We start from the raw sequence: 25,420 nt of genomic DNA, 5'->3' as shown, positions 1-25,420 counted from the left end.
CAGCAGAATGTCAAAAGGCCAGGAATCATTTTGCTTTAAAATGCCCTCTCTTTTGTGTTTCATATACTAATCCAACACAATTTACACAGTTTGCTGTTAAAATTAATAAACTATCAACTGCATCATGTAATTATGCAGTAAATACTTTGCATCTGTGTGTGATCTAGAAGGAGTGTAAGCATAAGTAGGTGATTATTGTCAGGTCAGTGCATCTGCTGGGATCGGCACATAGTAGCTTTTATCCCAGTGATTCTTAAACAGTTTCTAAAACTGGGTGCTTTTCATCTACGTCTTCCCTTTTTGCACAGCATTCTCATGTGTGAGGACAAAACTGGTATATTGTACCCACTTGTAAGAAGGTACACAGCAAAGTTAGATATTTCTGCTGCATTTTTACATCTAATGTGAGATGTTTACTGAACTTGCCTTCCATCCATCTACCAGTTTCTCCCACGTAGCAAGCATTGCAATAAGGACATTTAATTCTATATACACCTTGAAACTTCCTGGCAGATTAAAACTGTGTGCCGGACCAAGACTTGAACTCGGAACTGTTGCCTTTCACGGGCAGAATTGGAGCTGTGAGGATGGATTGTGAGTCGTGCTTTGGAAGCTTAGACAGTGAGCACTTGCCCACGAAAGGCAAAGGTTTCATGTTTGAATCTTGGTCTGGCACACAGTTTTGCTTTCTGTTTTCGAATAACTGAGGCCACCCTTCACTAATTTTACATAAATTTTGTAAACAAATGTACATATTATTGCTGTTATCGCTTATATTGAAACTAGTTTCTTTCTGCCTATGTTGTCGTACTTGTCATTGGTGTAATTATGAGGTTAGTCATTGACCTTAGCAATATGTTTTACTGTATTCAGCTCCACTTCATGCCCTGTACTTGAAACTGGAATTTTTAACAACCAATTGATGGAGAAATTAAAAGTATGATATCTTGTACGGACTGGGGCGGTTCGTTTTTTAATTTATGATACTGTCAGCTCAAGTGCTTCTCATTTAAAATAGTAATGTTCAAATCTAAAAAGTTAATTGATCAATTTGACTCCATATCATATGTGGATCCAATTTTCCTTTGTTGCCCATTGAACTTCTTGACAATTATTTTAACATCTTTGTTGTTACCTCTAATTAATAGCAAGATATCATCAACCTATCTGAATTAGTATATTAATATAATAGGGAAACATTCCACACGGGAAAAATATATTTAAAAACAAAGATGATGTGACTTACCATACGAAAGTGCTGGCAGGTCGATAGAAACACAAACAAACACATACATACACACAAAATTCTAGCTTTCGCAGCCAATGGTTGCTTCGTCAAGAAAGAGGGAAGGAGAGGGAAAGACGAAAGGATGTGGGTTTTAAGGGAGAGGGTAAGGAGTCATTCCAATCCCGGGAGCGGAAAGACTTACCTCAGGGGGAAAAAAGGACAGGTATACACTCGCACACACACACATATCCATCCGCACATACACAGACACAAGCAGACATTTTGTCTGCTTGTGTCTGTGTATGTGTGGATGGATATGTGTGTGTGTGTGTGTGTGTGTGTGTGTGTGTGTGCGCGAGTGTATACCTGTCCTTTTTTCCCCCTAAGGTAAGTCTTTCCGCTCCCGGGATTGGAGTGACTCCTTACCCTCTCCCTTAAAACCCACATCCTTTCGTCTTTCCCTCTCCTTCCCTCTTTCCTGACGAAGCAGCCATTGGTTGCGAAAGCTAGAATTTTGTGTGTATGTATGTGTTTGTTTGTGTTTCTATCGACCTACCAGCGCATCATCTTTGTTTTTAAATGAATTAGTATATTAGTATGCTTGTCACATCTGGATTGTTCTGAAAAAAATTATTGTCCAAATGGTTGATAAAAATATCAGGTAAAAGCCTGAAAGGGGCTCCGTACACTTAGACCATCTTTTTGTAAAAATAAATCCCCCATTGATTTAAAATATTTATACTCAAAAATTAATGTAAGCGACTTGTACGTTATCACTGATTTCATCATTGGACAATCTGTTTTTTAAATTATGTTCAATTGCCAAATGTGCAGCAGTAAGTGATGCCATTGATGGTACATCATGTACAACTGTAAAAGATTAGTCGCTGCTTTTAATTACAACCACCTTATTTGTTTTATGTTCATAAGTTTTAAAAACGTATAAAATAATAAATAAAATGATAAAAAATAAGAATTGTCAAGGTAAAATAAAGTTAATACATGTTGTCAATCCATCATACATGTAAGGAGGACACTGAAAATTGGTGTGATGTACACAGAAGCCAGGTGTGCTGTAATTGTGAACAGCGGCCTCACAAGCTCACAAGGAGAGGTCTCCAGCTATGGGACTAACTTCTTGAAATCAACTGGTGTGGTGATGTAGGTTAAGATCCCAGGTGTCACACCCTGTAGCCATTCACCCTGGTGGGCCATCATTTGTGAGTAATTGAAGGGGAGGGGGGGGGGGGGGGGAAGGGAATTTTGTGCGACAAGCAGTAGCATTCAAAAAGTTGCATTACATAGTCTGGTTGTGCGGTGTAACGAATAGGATATTAGCTTCATATGCAGGAGGTTGTGGGTCGAATCTTGTCAGATGTAGTTTTTATTCACTTGATTGGTTTAAATGTTATTTTTTATTTCTGTTCCATTGTCACATGATTTTAATCACCATATGAACTTTTTTCATTTGTTTCTTTTTTTCTTCGTGTCATTCATTTTCCAATCATAATATTTGTAAATATGAATTTAATTCTGTTTATCTATTATAATATGCAATTATTTGGAAACTCCAATTTATCAGTTAAAAACAAAAGACAAAATAATCAATTTATATATATTTTTTAAATTAATTAATTAATTAATTTTTTTTGCACTGTCATCAACAGAAAAGAGAGAGCAAATGAAGAAGCTGATATTATGATTAAAATTATGTAATAAAGGAATGGAAATAAAAAATTTAATTTAAGTCAATTAATTGAATAAAAATTTTGATCAAAGCCATTTCGATAAAGACTTAAAAATAAATAAAATGTTTACTCCACTGAAAAGATTCGATCTCGCAGTCTTCTGCATGTGAAGCTGTTATCCGATCCATTACACCACGCAACCAGCTACATAAGAGAACTTTTTGAATGCTATTTAGTGTCACAAAAATTCCTCGGAAACAGGGGCCCACCTGGGTGAATGGCTGCAGTGTGTGATACCTGGGATCTTAACCTACATGGTTGTATAGATGGTTTCAAAAAGTCGATCTTACCACTGGTGACCTCTCCTTGTCGGTGTGAACTCAAACTCTGACGTGAATAGTCCAGTTGGACTATGTGCATATACAAGTGTGTTTAATGTTTTATCTTATATTTACTGGTATGTATTTTATAACTAACTACCATTTAATGCTTACGCAACTATAAATTTAATAAGGCATGTGTGTTACCCTATTGTAACAGGTTTTCCACATGTTTTTTAGCATTGAAGATGGGCACACGGTGATCAAAATCTAGATATCCAATAAAAATTATTGTAGCTGATTGCTGCACCCTTTACTACTTGAAATGAATGCAGTCACTGGGCACAACTGTTTCCCTATGGAATCAAAACCTGATCTCTTCCGATATTGTGAAAGTGATGAACCTGATTCCATTGTTTCCAAGTTCATCTACGTGGCTACTCTGCAATTCATAATTAAGAGCCTGGCGGATGGTTCATCAAACCACCTTCAGGCTACTTCTCTACTGTTCCATTCTCAAACAGTGTACACGAAAATAGAGGTGCGACTCGACAAAATATTTTTGCATTTGGAGGAGAAAGTTGAGGACTGAAATTTTGCGAAAAGCTCAGAGAGCAACCAGAAACACCTGTTTGCAGCCCTGTGCCAGGCTAGATGCGTGAGATTTTATATTCTTGTAATTATAAGCCATTTAGATTGTAATAATAGACAGTGGAAAGCACAGAATGGTATAACAACAATATGAAAAGGATAGAGTGCTACTCACCACATAGAAGTGGTGTTAAGTCGCAGTCAGGCACACTGAAAAAGACTGCTGAACATTTAAGCTTTCAGACAAAAAAGTGCTCCCTTCAAAATGGAATACACACACATTTAGTCAAGCCATTATTTGGGTCATATTAATGGAAAGTCTTGTAAATTTTAAGTTGTTTGATTCAGACTCTTTGCAGTTTTGTTTGTTTACATATTGCTGTGTGTTTTTGTAAATGTGTTTTCTTGTTTATTGCTAATTTAATTTACTAATTTTTACTAAAGTGTTGTCTTTATCGTGCGTGATAAATAACTGACCAAAAGTGACTGATTGTAGCATTGTTAGTTTCGGGATTTGGTGTGACAGGTGCTGTAGTTTTTTCAATTGGGGGCTGTAGTAGCGTTGGAATTGGGAAAATAAATGAGATGCTTCAGTGGTTTGTAGGATAAGTAACACAAATAAGAAGATAATGGAACAAGAGGGGAAAACTGCTGTCCTTCAGCCTGAATTAGACAAGTCTATGAAAGATCTGGAGAAATTAAAGAGGGAGAAAGGTGGAGAGAGTTGGGAAGTGACAACAGGCAGCAGAGGGGACAAGCTCAGAACTTCATCTGACAGTTTTGTGTTGAAGATGAAAAATAAGTTTGATTGTTTCTTCAGTTGTAAACTGATGTGCCTCAGACAAACATTGGTGTAGACAGGGCACTGTAAAGTTACAGCAGTCAATTGAAAAATAGGGACGTAACAAAGTCACTGAAGAGAAAGAAAGTAAGTTTTGTTGTTACATAATTCTCACACTACAGCTGTTGGCCAACTTTCACCGGATGAACTAGGACCAGAATACCAGCTCACCAATTTTTTTATACCTAGTGTTGTTGGTCTGGAACAGGTAATGTATGATTTAGGATCGCTTTGCAAAGACTTCACATGAAGAGGCACCATGGTTATAGTGAATGGGCCAGGTAATAGCATTGTCAGAGATGGTGGGTACAGAGTAGAGTGTGACCTGACAATGGCTGCATCAGCATTGAGACATACCAATGTTGAGTTTGTGTCTCTCCTGAGACCGCGTGACTGACCTCATTCGAGCTCTTCTAGCAGGAGAGCTAATCTGGAATTGGAATGGCTGTTTATGTGGGGTGCAGAATCACATATTGTTGTTGTTTCTGTTGTTTTCATCTGTAGATGGGATTATACTAGATATGCCCTCCACTTCAGCAGAAAAGGGAAGGGTAAACCAGTTGGGCTAATAGCAGAAAAACTCTAGGGAGGGAGCACTGTCACAAGTTGTAAAATTTCCCAGAACTCCTGAAGATAGACGTTGACTGTGGATACTGTATCACAGACACAGGCCCTTTGACTGTTTAGAGATGTCACTAAACCTGCAGAAAGTCAGGATGAAAATGCTACCCCTGTGAGAGATGGCACCCCTCCTACAGTGGAACACAAGGTTGAGGACACATGTGGAGAAACTGAAACTCCTAGCACAGGCATGCCCCCTGTGCTTGTGTTTACAAGAAGCAAATTTTAAAGCCACTGATGACGCTGTGCTACAGGGCTATGACCTGACTGGGGACAGAGCCAGTTGAAGGGTTGCTGTGTGTGTCAATAACACATCTACATCTACATCTACATACATTCTCCACAATCCACCATATGGTGTGTGGTGGAGGGTACCTTGTACCTCAACTAGCATCTTCTCTCCCTGTTTCACTCCCAAACAGAACAAGGGAAAAAATGACTGCCTATATGCCTCTGTATGAGCCCTAATCTCTCTTATCTTATCTTTGTGGTCTTTCTGTGAAATATAAGTTGGTGGCAATAAAATTGTACTGCAGTCAGCCTCAAATGCTGGTTCTCTAAATTTCCTCAGTAGCAATTCACAAAAAGAATGCCTCCTTTCCTCCAGAGACTCCCACCTGAGTTCCTGAAGCATTTCCGTAACACTCGCATGATGATCAAACGTACCAGAAACAAATCTAGGAGCCTGCCTCTGAATTGCTTCTATGTCCTCCCTCAATCTGACCTGATATGGATCCCAAACGCTTGAGCAGTACTCAAGAATAGGTCGTATTAGTGTTTTGTAAGCGGTCTCCTTTACAGATGAACCACATCTTCCCAAAATTCTACCAATGAACCAAAGACGACTATCCACCTTCCTTACAACTGCCATTACAAGCTTGTCCCACTTCATATAGCTCTGAAATGTTACGCCCAAATATTTTTTTTGGATTGGATTGGATTGTTTCGGGGAGGAAACCAGACAGCGAGGTCATTGGTCTCATCGGATTAGGGAAGGATAGGGAAGGAAGTCAGCCGTGCCCTTTCAAAGGAACCATCCCGGCATTTACCTGGAGTGATTTAGGGAAATCACGGAAAACCTAAATCAGGATGGCCGGACGCAGGATTGAGCCGTCGTCCTCCTGAATATTTAATCGAGGTGACTGTGTCAAGCGCTACACTACTAATGGAGTATTCAGACATGATGGGATACTTTTTCCTATTCATCTGTGTTAATTTACATTTATCTATATTTAGAGTTAGCTGCCATTCTTTACACCAATCACAAATCCTGTCCAATTCATCTCGTATCCTCCTACAGTCACTCAACGACGACACCTTCCCGTACACCGCAGCACCATCAGCAAACAGCTGCACATTGCTACCCCCCCTTTCCAAAAGATCATTTATGTAGATAGAAAATAACAGCAGACCTACCACACTTCCCTGGGGCACTCCAGATGATACCCTCACCTCCGATGAACACTCACCATCGAGGACAACGTACTGGGTTCTATTACTTAAGGAGTCTTCGAGCCACTCACATATTTGGGAACCAATCTCATATGCTCATACCTTAGTTAGGAGTCTGCAGTGGGGCACTGAGTCAAACGCTTTCCGGAAGTCAAGAGATATGGCATCTGTCTGATACCCTTCATCCATGGTTCGCAAGATTTCATGTGAAAAAAGGACGAGTTGCGTTTCGCAGGAGCGATGCTTTCTAAAGCTGTGCTGATGCCTGGACAGCAACTTCTCTGTCTCAAGGAAATTCATTATATTCGAACTGAGAATATGTTCGAGAATCCTGCAACAAACCGCTGTTAAGGATATTGGTCTGTAATTTTGAGGATCCGTCCTTCTACCCTTCTTATATACAGGCATCACCTGCGCTTTTTTCCAGTCGCTCAGGACTTTATGTTGGGCAAGAGATTCGTGATAAATGCAAGCTAAGTAAGGAGCCAATGCAGTAGAGTACTCTCTGTAAAACCAAATTGGAATTCCATCTGGACCTGGCGATTTATTTATTTTCAACCCATTCAGCTGCTTCACAACCCCAGGGATGTCTATCACTATGTCCTCTATATGGGAATCTGTAAGAGACTCAAATGGAGGTATGTTTCTACAATCCTCCTACATGAAAGATTTCTCAAATGCTAAATTTAAAATTTCAGCTTTCGTTTTGCCGTCTTCCGTTGCCAGGCCAGACTGATCATTGAATGACTGGATGGAAGTCTTCGACCTGCTTACTAATCTTACGTAAGACCAGAATTTCCTTGGGTTTTCAGCAAGATCTTTTGCTAAGGTATGACAGTGGTAGTGGTTGTATGCTTCGCGCATCGCTCTTTTTACAGCAGCACGAATCTCTACTAACTTTTGCCTGTCCTCATTTCCCGATCTTTCTTGTACCGCGGGTGCAACTGTCTTTGCTTCCTGAGCATTCTCCGAATTGCGCTGTTAAACCATGGTGGGCCTTTTACGTCCGCAACCCACTTTTTCGGCACATACTTCTCCAATGCATGATTTACAATGTGTTTAAAATTTGCCAATAATTCTTCCACGTGTATCGTACCAGAAGTAAATGAAGTCGATTCATTTACTAAGTGGGATGCTAACAACTGCTTATCTGCTCTTTGTCGTAAGAATACTCTCCTAGCCTTCTTGACCGACTTTTTAACTTCCGTAACCATAGTCGTAATGACAACATCATGATCACTAACCCCTGTCTCAACACTGACACCGTCGATGAGGTCTGGTCTGTTCGTGGCTACCAGATCTAAAATATTTCCATTACGCGTTGGCTGTCGATTTAGCTGCTCAAGACAGTTTTTGGATAATGTGTTCAAAAGTAATTCACATGACAGCTTGTCTGTACCACCTGTAATGAATCCATAGACATCCCAGTCTATACTAGGTAGGTTGAAGTCGCCTCTGACTAATATAGCATGATCCGGGTACTTCTGCGATACAGAGTGTAGACTCCCTTTGAATGATTCTAGAACTGTCACGGTGGAACCTGGTGGCCGGTAATAACACCCAACAATTAACTTTATTTCTCCTAGCCCTGTTAAACGTGTTCAGATACCTTCACAATAACACTCTACTTCGACCTCAGCAAACATAATATTTTTGTCAACTACAATGAAGACACCACCTCCTACGATGTCTAATCTGTCTTTCCGATACCCGTTCCAACCCACACTAAATATTTCAGAACTTCATATCTCAGGGTTCAGCCAGGTCTCAGTCCCGAGAATAATTTGCATGCCACATGCCTCCTGGAGGGCAGTAAATTCATTCCGAACACTCTGAAAACTTACTGCCAATATCTTGACAGCTGAAGTGTCTTTACACTGAGCGCGTCCTGATTTCCCTGCCTGCACGTTGACTGGTGAGTGTTCATCAGGACACCTCGCACTACTGCCTAGCCTAAAAAAACCCCATGTGCATGTCACAAGTACTCTGCTACTCGAATAGCCGCGTCCTTTGTGTAGTGCACCCCTGACCTATCTAGGGGCGTCCTACAACCCACCCAATAGCGCAAGTCTAGAAATCTGCGGCCAAGACCGTCACAGAGTCGAGAGTCGACGAAGCCTCTGGTTGAGACCCTCCACTCGGCTCCAAACCAAAGGACCCCGATCCACTCTGGGAACGATGCTACAAATAGAGAGCTCTGCTTGCACCCCGCGTGCGAGGCCAGTGATCTTCACCAAATCCGCCAGCCGCCTGTACGAACTGAGGATTGCCTCAGAACCCAAGCGACAGGCATCATTGGTGCCGACGTGAGCAACTATTTGCAGACGACTGCACCCTGTATGCTCGATAGCCGCAGGCAAGGCTGCCTCCACATCTTGGATGAGGCTCCTCAGCAGACAAACCGAGTGCACGTTGGAATTCTTTCCAGCCCTGTACGCTATTTCCACTAAGGGGCTCCATCACCCACCTAATGTTGGAGCTCCCAATAACCAGCAAGCCTTTGCCTCCGTGTGCCTGCTCGGTCCCAGCTGAAGGAGCGGCCACCTGCCCACTGACAGGATGAACGGGCGAGGCCAGCCGGCCAGCCTCCACATTGACCCTCTGCCCCGAGCGATGCGAACACGTTGCAGTCTGCCACTCACCCTGAGGTGAGGGCGGCCCCAACGCGCCGGGTACACTTGAAGGTGCCTCGGCGGCTGAGTCAGTGGACACAGCAAGCGACACCTGGGGTGTCTCAAGCGACGCGCCAGACCCTCCGCCGTTGCAGCAGCCTGAAGGCGGCTGACCGTGGCCAACAGCATGCTCAGCTGCTCGCGAACTGCGGCCAGTTCCTCCTGCGCCCGCACACAGTACGCGCACACCCTATCCATCCTACTGCTAATATCTGGATGTATAGAGTTGCGACAAATAAAACAGCAATATGCGACTGCATAGTTGTGTCACCAGCGCCATATTGAGCTGCAATATATGAACAATTACTTACGAACCAAGCAATCAAATGACCACGACTAGGCCACTATACAGATATTACAATGCGATCCTACCCCCGTCTGAGTACAAATGACAACCGTCTATGCGATGTTACACTCTACCGTTATTAAAATTTGATACTACCCCTTTCTAAATCGAAAATACGCAAAGTTCCAAAAAATTTCACCACGCAAGCACACAAACACACAAAGTAATTTGAATTAAACCTGTGGAACTAATACGAAAAACTGAATATACGACTAGTTTCTGCTACTGCTGCTCGCATACGTCACTCTGCAAGCACAGATGAAACTGCACTGGCCTCTGTCTGCTGCTAACTGACTCTACGAAATAAACAGAAAGCACTGGCTGTCCAAAACAAGCAACTGACTAACGACTCCGCAAATTTATACTTTACAGCTATTAATAAGCACTATTACTCCTCTCAGACACGAGAATACGCAAGGATTTTATGTAATTAAATATGCAAGTGCTCAAACGCTCGGAAGAAAATAAAGAATCAAACTACAAAACAAATATGAAAGCTAAATATGCAACTCCCTACTGCACTGCTGCTGCACCGATACTTCATCAGCGGCTCCTCAAGGCTCACACCACTCCTCTGCTCTTTCCTTGGTTACTGACTGACAAACAGTAGCTATTACAGTTCATGTGGGTCAGAAGATCACAATCTGCTCACTCCATTTACATCCATAGATCGTGATAGACTGCGAAGCTCCCACAGGCCTTGTTGGACATGTCCTGTGCCCATTTCTCATAGTGGGTGATTTTAATGTCCATAATGTGTTATGGGGCACGAGTTATACTTGCCCTAGGTTTTGAGTCTTGGAGAACCTCATGATGTCTCAGGAGCTGTGCACCCTCAATACAGGCATCCCACTCATTTACTGGCTGTTAGTGGGTTGTCCTCAGCCATCAACTCCTCTTTCTGCTCTTCTGGGCTTACAGTCTCTGCTCAGTGGGAAGCAACTGATGACTTTCAGTCCAATGACCACTTCCCACTGTCGATCCACATACTCGATGGAGGGCCACTTGAAGAAAAGCCACCAGATGGATGATTAGCAGGGCTAACTGGACACCGTTCAGCAAGGTGGCTGTGTTTGAACACTGCAACAGCATCCAGAAATGATTGGACCACATCACACAAGTAATCCACCGTGCCACTGACTTACCCATCCCAAAGTCCTCAGGTCATCTTAGGAGGCAACCTGTACCTTGGTGGACTGGTGAGTGCCACTCAGCTATTGAGGTCGGTGTGTGGCTCTTTGATGGCTTAAGTACTGCCTGACAACAGACAACCTCAGGGTATTTCAGATCACAAAGGTCAAGGCTAGACATGCAATTAAAGAGAGCAAGAAAAGGTCATGGCAAAAGTTCCTGGACTCCATCAACCATTCCACTTGTTCTACGAAGGTGTGGGAAGGCATCAGGAGGATTTCCAGCAAACACAGTTATTCACCCATATCAGCAGTGATGTCTCCAAATAATGCCTGGAGACATTGCTCAGATGATGGTAAAGCATTTTACAGCAATTACTGCTGTTGCCAATCACAATCTGGCAATTTGTCACTACCGTGTGACTGCAGAGAGGGGAAAGTTGGACTTCAGATCCCACAGCTCTGAGGTCTTACAACTGCCCTGTCTCAATGTGGGTGCTGGAATTGGCACTGTCTGAGACTCATAATACCACACCTGGTCACGACCAGGTCTGGTACTGCATGTTTTGACATTTTCCAGCGGCGTCAAAGGAAATCCTCCTCGAATGTTTTAATTTGATGTGGCAAGCAGGACAATTTCCCAGCGTGTGGAGAGGGGATATTCTGATAAACCTCCTTAAACCAGGAAAGAACCACATATGTCCCAGTAGTTAACAGAGTGTCACCTTAACGAGATGTATAGGAAAGACCCTGGAGTGAATGGTTAACCATCATTTGGTCTGGTTGCTAGAGAGCAGGCAACTCCTTCGCTACTCTCAGTGTGGATTCCAGAGATTTTGGTCCACTGTCAACAACCTGCCCTTGGAGGAGGCTTTTCAGCAGGCTTTCATGTGTAAACATCACTGTCTGGGTATATTCTTTGATATCAGTAAGGCATATGACATTACTTGGAGACTCAGCATTCTCATGCAACTCCATCAATGGGCTATTGTGGCCAACTCCCCATCTTCATAGGGGCCTTTGCTGTCTAAGCACTTTGTTAGGTCCCGAGTTGGTGACATGCTGTCCGATCATTTTTGAGCAGGAGAGTGTTTTACCTCAGGGCAGTGTTTTTCGACCCGTCAATTGCAATTTACATTGCGGAGGTTAGGGGAGTGGGCTGCAATTCAGGGTTTCAGTTTTCTGCAGATAAGTGTGTGCATGTTCATTTTAATCATCCTTGTATTTTTAATTTACCTGCCTTGCGTATGAGGGCACCATTCTACATTTTAGAGACTCTGTGAGATTTTTGGGCCTCATTTTTGACTCCAAACTGTCGTGGTTCCCACACCTGAAAGACATGAAAGCCAGAATTTAGAAGGTACTGAATTTCATGAAATGCCTTAGCATCATAAGTGCCTTAGTTACAGGTCTTGGGGAGCAGACAGAGCACGTCTGCTCCAGTTTTATAGGGCTTTTGTGCATTCACGGATAGACTACAGATGCACATCTTACGGGTTAGTGAGGCTGTCTTGCATGGAAGGTTGTTGAACCATCCACCATGAGGGGATTAAACTATCCACAGGTGCTTATAGAACCAGCCCCATCGCAATCTCTGATGTGACTGGGGAACCACCACTCACCATCTGGCAGCAGCTCATCATGGTGCATCAAGCTTGTAAGTTCCTCGCAGTTCTGACTTCATCATTTACCATACTATTGCTCATCCAACTTTACAGCTCCTTTTCTCCAATTGTCCACAAACAACAATGCTGTTTAGAATCTGCATGCAGCGTGTGTTGGAGTCATTTGGTGTGGAGCATGTACAGCATCAAATCTAGGGTTGTAACTGCCAGCCACCATGGTTACTGCAGAGGCCCAGGGTAATTTTAAATTTAGTGCAGTATAGGAGAGATTCCACTTCTATATATGTTTTTAATACTTTATTTTCTGTCTTTTTATGGGTCACCACACTTTACAACTGTTTTTACAGATGGGTCAAAACATGGGACTCCTTTGGATGCTCTGTTGTTTTCCCTGATCGTGTCTTCAAGGTCTGACTGCCTCTCAAGACTTTATTGTATTTAAGTGGAACTGTATGTGATCTCGTTGGCACTGGAGAAGATGATGCATGCTTTGAGTGCTAAATTCCTTGTCTGTCCTGATTCTCTGAGTGCCCTTCACTCTGTGCAATGTTTGTACCTGGCGGATAAAGTAGTCCAGAATATCCAGGACACCCTCCTCCAACTACAGTGGCAAGGGAAGGAGATGCCTTTCTGCTGGGTACCAGGGCACATGGGTATTACAGGAAATGAAAGGACGGGTGTAGCAGCCAAGGAGCCTTGTAGCGAGTGTCAGTTATGTCAGTGTTCTATCACCCTGTGTGCTATTACCTTGCTGTTGAGGTACAGAGACAGTGACGTGTCGATGGGAAGACAAGTGGCTGGAAGTTACTAATAATAAGTTGTGTCTAATAAAGCCCACTACGTGGTTGTGGCATACTTCCTTTCAGCCATGAAGATGAGGTAAGTTACTCCTTACCTGTCTTCGCATAGGTCACAGCCCAATGACGCGTGGCTTCTTGCTCCGGCTAGAGGACCCTCCAGTGTGTGGTGTTTGTGGTGAACAGATCACTGTGTGCCACGTTTGCCCCCCCCCCCCCCTCCCCCCTCCACACACACACACACACACACACACACACACACACACACACACACATATTTAAAATATGCCTGTAATGTCGCACTGTTTACAGCCAAATTAAAAAAAGATGTTCTGAACAAAGCATATTTATTAAAGACTAATCTTGTGTCAAACAATAATTGGATATTGCCACAAAGGTAAATGTGAGACAGGTTGGAAAATTAATATAAGTAGACAGGAAGGTAACAGTAAATACTGCAGCCATTGATGGTGTTTAATGACACAGCAAGGTGCACCTCATATTGTTTCGAAGTTGGTGCACTGTGGATACCGTGCAAGCTAGTCATATGGCATTTCAGAGAATAGATCAGGCATAATATTGACACATTCATTGCTACAATGAAATATATGATATTCTTACCAAAATTTTCATAGGTGAAGATTCTTGTGTATATTATTACCAATCTGAGACAGAAGTATTCATCCATGCAACTGAAACATCCCGTTGAAGACATCACCTGCAAGGAAAGTGCTGTGTGCAGTTTTCTGGGACAGTGTATGTAGACTACTCATTATTCTTCATCCTCAAGGACAATCTCTAAATGGAAACGTGTACTATCAAATTCATAAGATATTTCAGTGGAAGTGAGTTACGTACACCCCATATATATGTTGCTCGTGCATGACAGCATTTATTCTATTGCTTCCATCAAAACAAATGAGGCACTGTGAAATTTCAAAAAGAAAGTTCCTGAGCTTCATTCATATATTTATGACCTTACTCAAGCTATTTCTATTTGAGCCTCTTAAATATCATCCAAAAGTAGGAAGACTGGCATAAGTTGCTTCCGATGACTGCCAAATGAACTATACACTTCTATTTAAGGAACAGTGTTTCAGTATATGGTGAGAATAAAAGTATTTTTAAATCATTTATTGAAATTTAGTATTCTGTAAACAACTTCTTGTGCAGCTAATTGAAATTAAATTGATTGTAGTGTAGCACTGCTATTCAGCATATGTGTACAAAAAATATTCAAGAACTGCTGCAGGTCTTGCAGTTATGAATTTGGTATGGTGTGTTATACAGTCTAAAATAATATGGTAATGTTCCTCAATTGATGTAGTGCTCCTACAAAATCACTGCTGAAATTCAGTACTGTTTATTTTAGGCAGCAACTTAGTATATATTTTTCAGAATTAAATTCAGTTGTCAGTTGCAAGTATGATTTTATCACTCTTTCTGGTTTGGACAAATTAATTAGTCATCTTCAGGAGCTTAGTATAGGTATAACAGATGTCATTATCTTCTTCATAGAAGCACAATGGCATGATATATCCAGAAATGTACATATTGTATGTAAGTATTGTAAATGCAGATTGACAATTTACAGTGTCTGAATCACATCTATGTATATGTCAAACTGAATCAAACAATGGAAAGATGACGTAGGAATGTGAACAATATAGGAAAAGATAGATTGCTACTTACTGTAAAGAAGACATGTTAAGTTGTAGGCAGGCACAATTAAAATACCCTTACATGAAACTTCCCCCCCATGAACCATGGACCTTGCCGTTGGTGGGGAGGCTTGCGTGCCTCAGCGATACAGATAGCCGTACCGTAGGTGCAACCACAAGGGAGGGGTATCTGTTGAGAGGCCAGACAAACGTGTGGTTCCTGAAGAGGGGCAGCAGCCTTTTCAGTAGTTGCAAGGGCAACAGTCTGGATGATTGACTGATCTGGCCTTGTAACAATAACCAAAACGGCCTTGCTGTGCTAGTACTGTGAACGGCTGAAAGCAAGGGGAAACTACAGCCGTAATTTTTCCCGAGGGCATGCAGCTTTACTGTATGATTACATGATGATGGCGTCCTCTTGGGTAAAATATTCCGGAGGTAAAATAGTCCCCCATTCGGATCTCCGGGCGGGGACTACTCGAGAGGATGTCGTTATCAGGAGAAAGAAAACTGGCGTTCTACGGATCGGAGCGTGGAATGTCAGATCCCTTAATCGGGCAGGTAGGTTAGAAAATTTAAAAAGGGAAATGGATAGGTTGAAGTTAGATGTAGTGGGAATTAGTGAAGTTCGGTGGCAGGAGGAACAAGACTTCTGGTCAGGTGACTACAGGGTTATAAACACAAAATCAAATAGGGGTAATGCAGGAGTAGGTTTAATAATGAATAGGAAAATAGGAATGCGGGTAAGCTACTACAAACAGCATAGTGAACGCATTATTGTGGCCAAGATAGATACGAAGCCCACGCCTACTACAGTAGTACAAGTTTATATGCCAACTAGCTCTGCAGATGACGAAGAAATTGAAGAAATGTATGATGAAATAAAAGAAATTATTCAGATTGTGAAGGGAGACGAAAATTTAATAGTCATGGGTGACTGGAATTCGAGTGTAGGAAAAGGGAGAGAAGGAAACATAGTAGGTGAATATGGATTGGGGGACAGAAATGAAAGAGGAAGCCGCCTGGTAGAATTTTGCACAGAGCACAACATAATCATAACTAACACTTGGTTTAAGAATCATGAAAGAAGGTTGTATACATGGAAGAACCCTGGAGATACTAAAAGGTATCAGATAGATTATATAATGGTAAGACAGAGATTTAGGAACCAGGTTTTAAATTGTAAGACATTTCCAGGGGCAGATGTGGACTCTGACCACAATCTCTTGGTTATGACCTGTAGATTAAAACTGAAGAAACTGCAAAAAGGTGGGAATTTAAGGAGATGGGACCTGGATAAACTAAAAGAACCAGAGGTTGTACAGAGATTCAGGGAGAGCATAAGGGAGCAATTGACAGGAATGGGGGAAATAAATACAGTAGAAGACGAATGGGTAGCTTTGAGGGATGAAGTAGTGAAGGCAGCAGAGGATCAAGTAGGTAAAAAGACAAGGGCTAGTAGAAATCCTTGGGTAACAGAAGGAATATTGAATTTAATTGATGAAAAGAGAAAATATAAAAATGCAGTAAGTGAAACAGGCAAAAAGGAATACAAACGTCTCAAAAATGAGATCGACAGGAAGTGCAAAATGGCTAAGCAGGGATGGCTAGAGGACAAATGTAAGGATGTAGAGGCCTATCTCACTAGTGGTAAGATAGATACCGCCTACAGGAAAATTAAACAGACCTTTGGAGATAAGAGAACGACTTGTATGGATATCAAGAGCTCAGATGGAAACCCAGTTCTAAGCAAAGAAGGGAAAGCAGAAAGGTGGAAGGAGTATATAGAGGGTCTATACAAGGGCGATGTACTTGAGGACAATATTATGGAAATGGAAGAGGATGTAGATGAAGAAGAAATGGGAGATATGATACTGCGTGAAGAGTTTGACAGAGCACTGAAAGACCTGAGTCGAAACAAGGCCCCCGGAGTAGACAATATTCCACTGGAACTACTGACGGCCGTGGGAGAGCCATTCCTGACAAAACTCTACCATCTGGTGAGCAAGATGTATGAAACAGGCGAAATACCCTCAGACTTCAAGAAGAATATAATAATTCCAATCCCAAAGAAAGCAGGTGTTGACAGATGTGAAAATTACCGAACTATCAGCTTAATAAGTCACAACTGCAAAATACTAACATGAATTCTTTACAGACGAATGGAAAAACTAGTAGAAGCCAACGTCGGGGAAGATCAGTTTGGATTCCGTAGAAACACTGGGACACGTGAGGCAATACTGACCTTACGACTTATCTTAGAAGAAAGATTAAGGAAAGGCAAACCTACGTTTCTAGCATTTGTAGACTTAGAGAAAGCTTTTGACAATGTTGACTGGAATACTCTCTTTCAAATTCTAAAGGTGGCAGGGGTAAAATACAGGGAGCGAAAGGCTATTTACAAGTTGTACAGAAACCAGATGGCAGTTATAAGAGTCGAGGGACATGAAAGGGAATCAGTGGTTGGAAAGGGAGTAAGACAGGGTTGTAGCCTCTCCCCGATGTTGTTCAATCTGTATATTGAGCAAGCAGTAAAGGAAACAAAAGAAAAATTCGGAGTAGGTATTAAAATTCATGGAGAAGAAATAAAAACTTTGAGGTTCGCCGATGACATTGTAATTCTGTCAGAGACAGCAAAGGACTTGGAAGAGCAGTTGAATGGAATGGACAGTGTCTTGAAAGGAGGATATAAGATGAATATCAACAAAAGCAAAACAAGGATAATGGAATGTAGTCTAATTAAGTCGGGTGATGCTGAGGGAATTAGATTAGGAAATGAGGCACTTAAAGTAGTAAAGGAGTTTTGCTATTTGGGGAGCAAAATAACGGATGATGGTCGAAGTAGAGAGGATATAAAATGTAGACTGGCAATGGCAAGGAAAGCGTTTCTGAAGAAGAGAAATTTGTTAATATCCAGTATAGATTTAAGTGTCAGGAAGTCATTTCTGAAAGTATTTGTATGGAGTGTAGCCATGTATGGAAGTGAAACATGGACGATAAGTAGTTTGGACAAGAAGAGAATAGAAGCTTTCGAAATGTGGTGCTACAGAAGAATGCTGAAGATTAGATGGGTAGATCACATAACTAATGAGGAAGTATTGAATAGGATTGGGGAGAAGAGAAGTTTGTGGCACAACTTGACCAGAAGAAGGGATCGGTTGGTAGGACATGTTCTGAGGCATCAAGGGATCACCAATTTAGTATTGGAGGGCAGCGTGGAGGGTAAAAATCGTAGAGGGAGACCAAGAGATGAATACACTAAGCAGATTCAGAAGGATGTAGGTTGCAGTAGGTACTGGGAGATGAAAAAGCTTGCACAGGATAGAGTAGCATGGAGAGCTGCATCAAACCAGTCTCAGGACTGAAGACCACAACAACAACAACATGAAACTTTCGGCCACAGCCTCTACCAGCAAAAGAGAAACCCACACCATTCATTCAAACAAGGAAGCATGCCTCAAGCGCATATGACTACCAACTCATGCATTCTGGCCTGAGCTGTGCTGGAGTTGTCAGCGATGTGTGTGTGTGTGTGTGTGTGTGTGTGTGTGTGTGAGAGAGAGAGAGAGAGAGAGAGAGAGAGAGAGAGAGAGAGAGAGAGAGAGAGAGAGAGAGGTGTGCTTCCCTGTGTGCATGAATGGTGTGTGTTTCTATGTTTCCCTTTTGCTGGTGGGGGCTGTGGCTGAAAGTTTTGTGCAAGTGTCTTGTAATTGTAACGTGTCTTCTTTTTGGAAGGTAGCAATCTATCTCTTCCTATATGTTGAGCTGTTAAGTATCAATCTATGTTTAGAATAATCACGTACAATATTTACATTTCTGGAAATATCGTGGCATTACACTTCTATGAAGAAGATACTGACATATGCTAAACTAGTACTAAGCTCCTGAAAATGACCAATTAATTTGTCAAAATAAGTAAAGAATAATAAAAATATATTTACAAATGACAACTAAATTTTATTCCAAAAAAAGATTAATATGGTTTTTTAAACATCCACATTTGTTTCAGGATATGGTGGAACATAATGGTGTCAGACACAAAAGTCTTTACAACATGGACCTGTTCAGAGATAAGGAGTTAAATCAGCAACTCCATTTTGATCCTCTTAATCTTCAAATAGAAGAAGTTAGATATGGTGAACAAATTTTTGTGCGGGCTTGGATGGAAGGAGGTACAAATGACACAATATTTTTCTTGTTATTTAATATCAGTAGCTTGAAACTTTAAATCAGAGAAAATAATTCACATATTGCCTTGGTAAATTGTTCTTGGATAATATGTAGGAAGGCATTTCTGATAATTCTGCAGAGTGTTAGAGGCATTATCACATTAATAAAACAAGCTGGTTATTTTTACAGCTAATGAGATAGGGTCTGTTTTATGGATAGCAAGACCACTGTTGTAAATTTCATGTAGGAGGTAGTCTGATGACAGTACTGAATGTGAGTAGCTACCGGTTTTTGAACAATATCTTTCTTCTTTTGCTTCCCTATTTTAAGTGGACATAATCGGCTATTACATTCACAGCGTATCAGCCAGTCTTTGTGGGGTCGCTGTCAGATATATTTAATGAAAATGTTTGTTTCCTTCTAAATATGTGATTACTTTAAACTTCTTTCAATTACACATTTTGTATGGTAACATTTTCAGTTGTGTATGACTAGAATGTCATTTCATTTGGGTGGTTCTTTGCAGTTGGTTTTCATGTGAAACATTGTAAATTGTTGTACGAACAAACCAAGGCAACTACTTCAGTGGTCACAATTTTTTTTGAAAAAGCTATAACATGTTTTTGGAATTAAATTTCCACTATCTGTTGGACAAGCGAATTCTGTCTGCTTGCTCACTGGTGAAGAACCGTGTCCATACATTGCGTCCTCGCATCTTTTGTTTCTTCAGTGTTTTGCTTGCACATAACAGCAACCACTAATGACGGGCAGTCACTTACCCATGGCTCACCAGTTATTTTCGTATGGTTCTGTGGCTGGCTGTCCTTCCTGTTGCTGTAAACATTAGAAACTGTCATGGAGGAGAGTTGCTCCACGCTCTTGTATGTGCAGGTGCCGAGTAAACCTTCGTTAAGTGAAGTTAGTGTTCATCATTCATCTAATTACACCTTCTTCTGCGTGACATTATTCTAGTGGAGATGCTGGGTATTGTAACTTGTGATAGCACACATTATTGACGACACAGTGGCTTCCATCAGGCCACAACATAACCGCTCCCATCAGGCCACGACAGAGCCACCGTTTACATGATGAGCACCCCCAGCAATGCATCAAAAAAAGAATTACACGCAAGAAGTTTGAACAGCTTCCAAATGTCGTATCGATGTCTGTGATGGAGGAAGCAACTGATTTCACAAGTGTTCTTTGTCAGATAGTGAGAGAGGAGGTTCAGAAGGTATTTGGATTGCACAGTGAGCAAAAAACCGAAATGCTTCAAGAGGTCATAAGGGAGGAAGTGGAACAGACATTGAACCCAATCTCTCATCCTTCATTTCCCTTTAAAATGGTGAAAAAGTTGAGACCGAGGTGGAGTTACGTTCCTACAATGCCACGTGAGGAACCTGTTTGGGCACCAAGGAAGACTAACATATGGAGGACCCAGGATAACCAATCAGTATGTTTCCACTGTGGCCGACCAGGACATTGCGGTGCACTATTGTTGGGAAAAGCAGCGGATATTTGATTGTGCCTGCACCAGAAGACAGCAGACCGACCTTAGCCGACGCCAACTCCGGGATGACGAAGATGAACAAGATGATGTGGGTGCAGGACGATGTAGGTCACCGTCGCCGCAAGCTAGCCACTGGAGAAGACGCTCCCCAACATGCCGATCAACGTCTACCTCGCTGTTTAGAAGCTTCAGCCGATCACCTAGCCGCTGCAACCTGGAAAACTAAAGGGTGCGACCTTCCTTGGAGGTGAGGCCGCTGAAGAGAAAAATCCTCTGCCTTTGATCACTACAAAAATGATAGGAAACTATGTCGATATCCTCAGGGATGGCCAACTAGCCCAAGCTCTTGTGGACTCTGGAGCTTCATAGTCAGTCATTTTGGAGAAGTACTGTTGCCAGTTGCGGAAAACCATATTTGTCGACAACAAAACATCTTTGCTGAAGGTGGCCAATGGGAAATATGTAAAACCTACAGGAAGATGTACCATTCATGTGGGTATAAGTGGCCATACACAGCCCTTAGGATTCATCATCTTACAAGAGTGTAGTCATGACGTCATTCTCGGATGGGACTTTCTGAAAGTTTTTCAGGCAATTATAGATTGTGGTCACTTGAAGATTATGCTAGACGAGATGAGATACTGTGGACAGGAAGATGCGCATCTGAATGTGTGGAGACTATGTGTGCTGGATGAAGTGATCATTCCTGCAGTCAGTGCTAGAAAGGTAACTGTCACACGTCATGCCATGCATCAACCCGTGGATCTTGTAGTGGAATGTAAGAGAAGCATACCACTGAAGAATAACTTGGTCATCACAGCGTCTGTCATCTTGCTTAAGAACGGATTCGGTTGATAGTGGATAGTTAACTGTCACTGAGAACCACAGATCCTTCCAAGACACATGTGCATAGCAAATGCTGAGCTCTTAATTGAAGAACAGCAGAGCATCATAGAAACCTCCCATGCCAAGTCTGTGGGTGAAATTAGTGCTACCACTATGAGACAAGATCTTCTAGTTCAACTATCATCAGATCTCACTATGGAACAACAGAAGAAGCTACTTGCTATTCTTCAAGAGTTCACTGAATGCTTCAATCCACAGGTGAAGAGCAAATCAGACAGAGTGACGGTGAAGCACTGGATTAGCTCTGGAGACCATCAACCAATAAGCCAGAGAGCATACCGTGTGTCAGCAACCGGAACATCGAGTAATTTGTGACGAGGTAGAGAAAATGATGAAGAATGACATCATTCAGCCTTCGCAGAGCCCATGGTCGTCAGCAGTGGTCCTCGTCAGGAAGAAGGATAGCAGTTGGCGCTTTTGTGTTGATTACAGGAAGCTTAATAAGATAACTAAAGCAGATGTTTATCCTCTTCCAAGAATTGGCGATACACTAGATTGTCTGAAGGGGGCTAAGTTTTTCTCAACCATGGACATGTACTCGGGATACTGGCAAATTGAAGTAGATGAGGCTGATCATGAGAAAACTGCATTAATCACCCCTGAGGGCCTGTATGAGTTTAAGGCAATGCCGTTTGATTTGTATAATGCACCAGCAACTTTTGAACAGATGGTGGATAATCTTCTAAGGCACCTGAAGTGGACAATGTGTCTTTGTTATTTAGATGACATTATAGTATTCTCAGAGACATTTGATGAAAATATAAAGAGACTGAGGGCTGTTCTTAAGTGTCTCCAACAAGGCGGACTGAAACTTAATCCAAGATAGTGTCTCTTTGGAGCAAAAGAAATCAAAATACTTGGACACCTTGTGTCAAACGAAGGTGTGCGGTCAGACCTAGAAAAGGTGAGATCTATAATGGAATTTCCTATTCCTAAAAGTATCAGAGATATGAGAAGCTTCCTCGGATTATGTTCTTATTACCGTCATTTTATCAAAGACTTTTGTATCAAAGCCAGGCCACTCCAACAGTTGTTAAAAGCTGATGCTAAATTTATCTTGGTTGGTGCTCAACAAGATTCTTTCGATGTGCTGCGAAAAGCTCTGATGACTGATCCTGTACTTGGTCTGTATGATGAGAGACCACCTACAGAACTACACACAGATGCCAGCAGGTATGGGATCGGTGCTGTTCTGGTGCAACTTTCGGATGGAAAAGAGAAGGTTATAGCCTATGCTTCTAGGACACAAACAAAAGCCAAGAGAAACTACTCATCTACAGAGAGAGAATGTCTTGCTGTGATCTGGGCCATGTGCAAATTTCAACAGTATATCTATGGAAGGCCATTCACAGTTGTTACAGACAATCATTCACTTTGTTGGTCGACAGGTCGTAAGGATCCAACAGGACGACTCGCCAGGTGGGCACTACGTCTTCAAGAGTATGACATTACCATAGTGTACAAAAGTGGAAGAAAACACCAAGATGCCGATTGTCTCTCAAGAAACCCTGTGCAAGACAATCAAGACTGTGATGAAGATAGTGACTGTCTCGCTGCACTTCAGGATCCCTCTGCTGAGCAGAAGGAGGACGCCAAGATATCTCAAATTATGCTTGGCTTAAATCGGTCAGAGGATGTGAAAGGACAGTTTAAGGTAGTTAATGGATTACTTTGCAAGGAAAACTTTAAAACTTTGATCCGTTTGGAAAGAGGTGGCTACCAGTGATTCATAACACTTGCGCTTAGATGTTCTACAGAAATTCCATGAGACACCCGAGGCCAGACATTTAGGATTTATTAAGACATACGATAGAACCCGCATGAGACTTTTCTGGCCAGGCTTATTTAGAAGTGTCTGTCACTACGTGTTGCACTGTCAAGAGTGCCAGAGGAGAAAGGCAGTTCCTCAGAAACCACCTGGCTGACTTATACCAATTCCACCAGCTGAAACGTCTTTCCAGTGTGTTGGGATTGAGCTCCTCAGATGATTTCGTACATCTGCTAGTGGCAATAGATGGATTATTTTTTGCATTGATTATCTGACACGCTATGCCATTACAAAAGCCATGAAAACAGCTGAAGCATCTGAGGTAGCCAAATTCATCATGGAAGACATTGTATTAAAACACGGTGCTCCGAGGTTGTTAATTCCGGATCGAGGGAAAGTTTTTCAATCGAATATTGTGATAGAGATAAACCATTGGTGAAACATTACTCATCACATGATGACTGCCTACAATCCACAAACTAGTGGACTTACTGAACACTTTAATAAGACCTTGGCTGCCATGCCATCAGTGTTGAGCAGAGGAACTGGGATGAGGTGCTATCTTTTGTGACGTTTGCCTACAACACCGCCAAACAAGACATCACAGGATTTATGCCATTTTTCCTGGTGCATGGGCGTGAGGTGACTACGACTTTGCACACTGTGTTTCTGTTACATCCTGATGACGTGGATGACTACTACATCGGCCAGGTATTAACCAGAACTGAGGAAGCTTGGCAGTTAGCTCAACTCCGCACGCTGCAGGCTCAAGAAAACGATCGTCGAAGGTATGACGCGAGCCACCTCCCTGTTGTCTACCAGCCTGGCAACCTCATCTGGATCATCACTCCTGTTCGGAAGGTTGGTCTCACTGAGAAGCTCCTCAGGCACTACTTTGGACTTTATAAGGTTGTAAGACAGTTGTCTGCTATTACTTATAAAGTTGAAGGTTTCGACCCTGACACAAGACGTCAAAAGATCAGAGATACGGTCCATCCTTAGAATGAAGCCCTACAAGGATCCTGCAATCCAGGGTAAATTCGAAGCTCCAGTGACAAGCAACAAGCAGAAACATTACGAAGAGCGTAGCGGCAAAAGAAGTTCTAAGAAGATCACTGCCAGGGTGAGAATCAGTCATTGGGAGTCAGAGTACGCAGGACCAATGACTCATTCCTGGACTAGGATGACGTAACACTGAGATACTGTTCTCGTAAGGAGGGAGCAGTGTCATAGAAGAAGCTGAGTAGCACCGTGGTGTAGTGGTTATGATACTGAACTGTTGCATGGAGAGTTGTGAGTTCAAAACTCACCTGGACTATACAATTTTAATTTCTATATTTGGTTCGAGTACATTCTAGAAGTATCCACAAATGTCAAGAATCATTGCACTGGAATGTTCTGTACCTGTATATATACTGTATGTGTTCTGGCCGGAGGCAGTTTGCTCTGTGCTCTTGTACGTGCGAGTGCTAACTAAACCTTCGTTAAGTGAAGTTAGTGTTCATCATTCATCTAATTACACCTTCTTTTACATGACAGTATTATATTAACAAGCAAAGTTCTTTAAAAATTAGCTGCACTTTCGTGTTGCTGCCATGCTGCATACTTGCAGCACTATTGTCAATACAGGTACGTAAATAAAGTATTAAGAGTTAGAAATGACATTCTCTGTGTCAGCAATATACCTTCGGTCCAGAAAGTACCAAGACTGACTTTACTGATGACATTTATATGCCGTACAATAACTGTGGCGGCAGCTCGAACTAATAACTCTAAACTGCAGATGTGATTCAACCAGTCAGTAGCAGGCAGGCAGTGTCTTGGACATACAACAACAGCATGTCAACATTTTTGTGCCTCAAATCACAGTGAATGACATCTGTAAATCAAATGTTCAAGACATTCTCCAGAATGTTTTGAAGAAGAGAAAAGTCCACGCAGAGTTCTTCCCACAGACGTCGACTCCCAAACAAAAATGACAACATGTGGACACCTGACACTACTTCATTGAAATGCAAAATGCAGACAATTCTTTTTACTTATTAGTAAAGGAAGTCCCTGATGATTTGGAAGACGTCCAGTGTGAAATGCCTG

At 42.0% G+C, this 25,420-nt stretch overlaps 1 protein-coding gene across 1 annotated transcript in view; it reads left to right on the top strand.

The window, feature by feature from the left end:
• The window catches only part of LOC124803161 (transforming growth factor beta receptor type 3-like), a 110,751-nt gene that overhangs the window by 12,075 nt on the left and 73,256 nt on the right, over positions 1–25,420 (top strand). Inside the window, exon 3 of the mRNA XM_047264342.1 lies at positions 18,982–19,144. Within this exon, the coding sequence (XP_047120298.1) occupies positions 18,982–19,144 (163 nt within the window). The remainder of the gene's footprint in view (positions 1–18,981; positions 19,145–25,420) is intronic.

Source organism: Schistocerca piceifrons, chromosome 6, assembly GCF_021461385.2.
Source record: "Schistocerca piceifrons isolate TAMUIC-IGC-003096 chromosome 6, iqSchPice1.1, whole genome shotgun sequence".
NCBI lineage: Eukaryota > Metazoa > Arthropoda > Insecta > Orthoptera > Acrididae > Schistocerca > Schistocerca piceifrons.
This window is presented reverse-complemented; position numbering and strand designations above follow the sequence as displayed.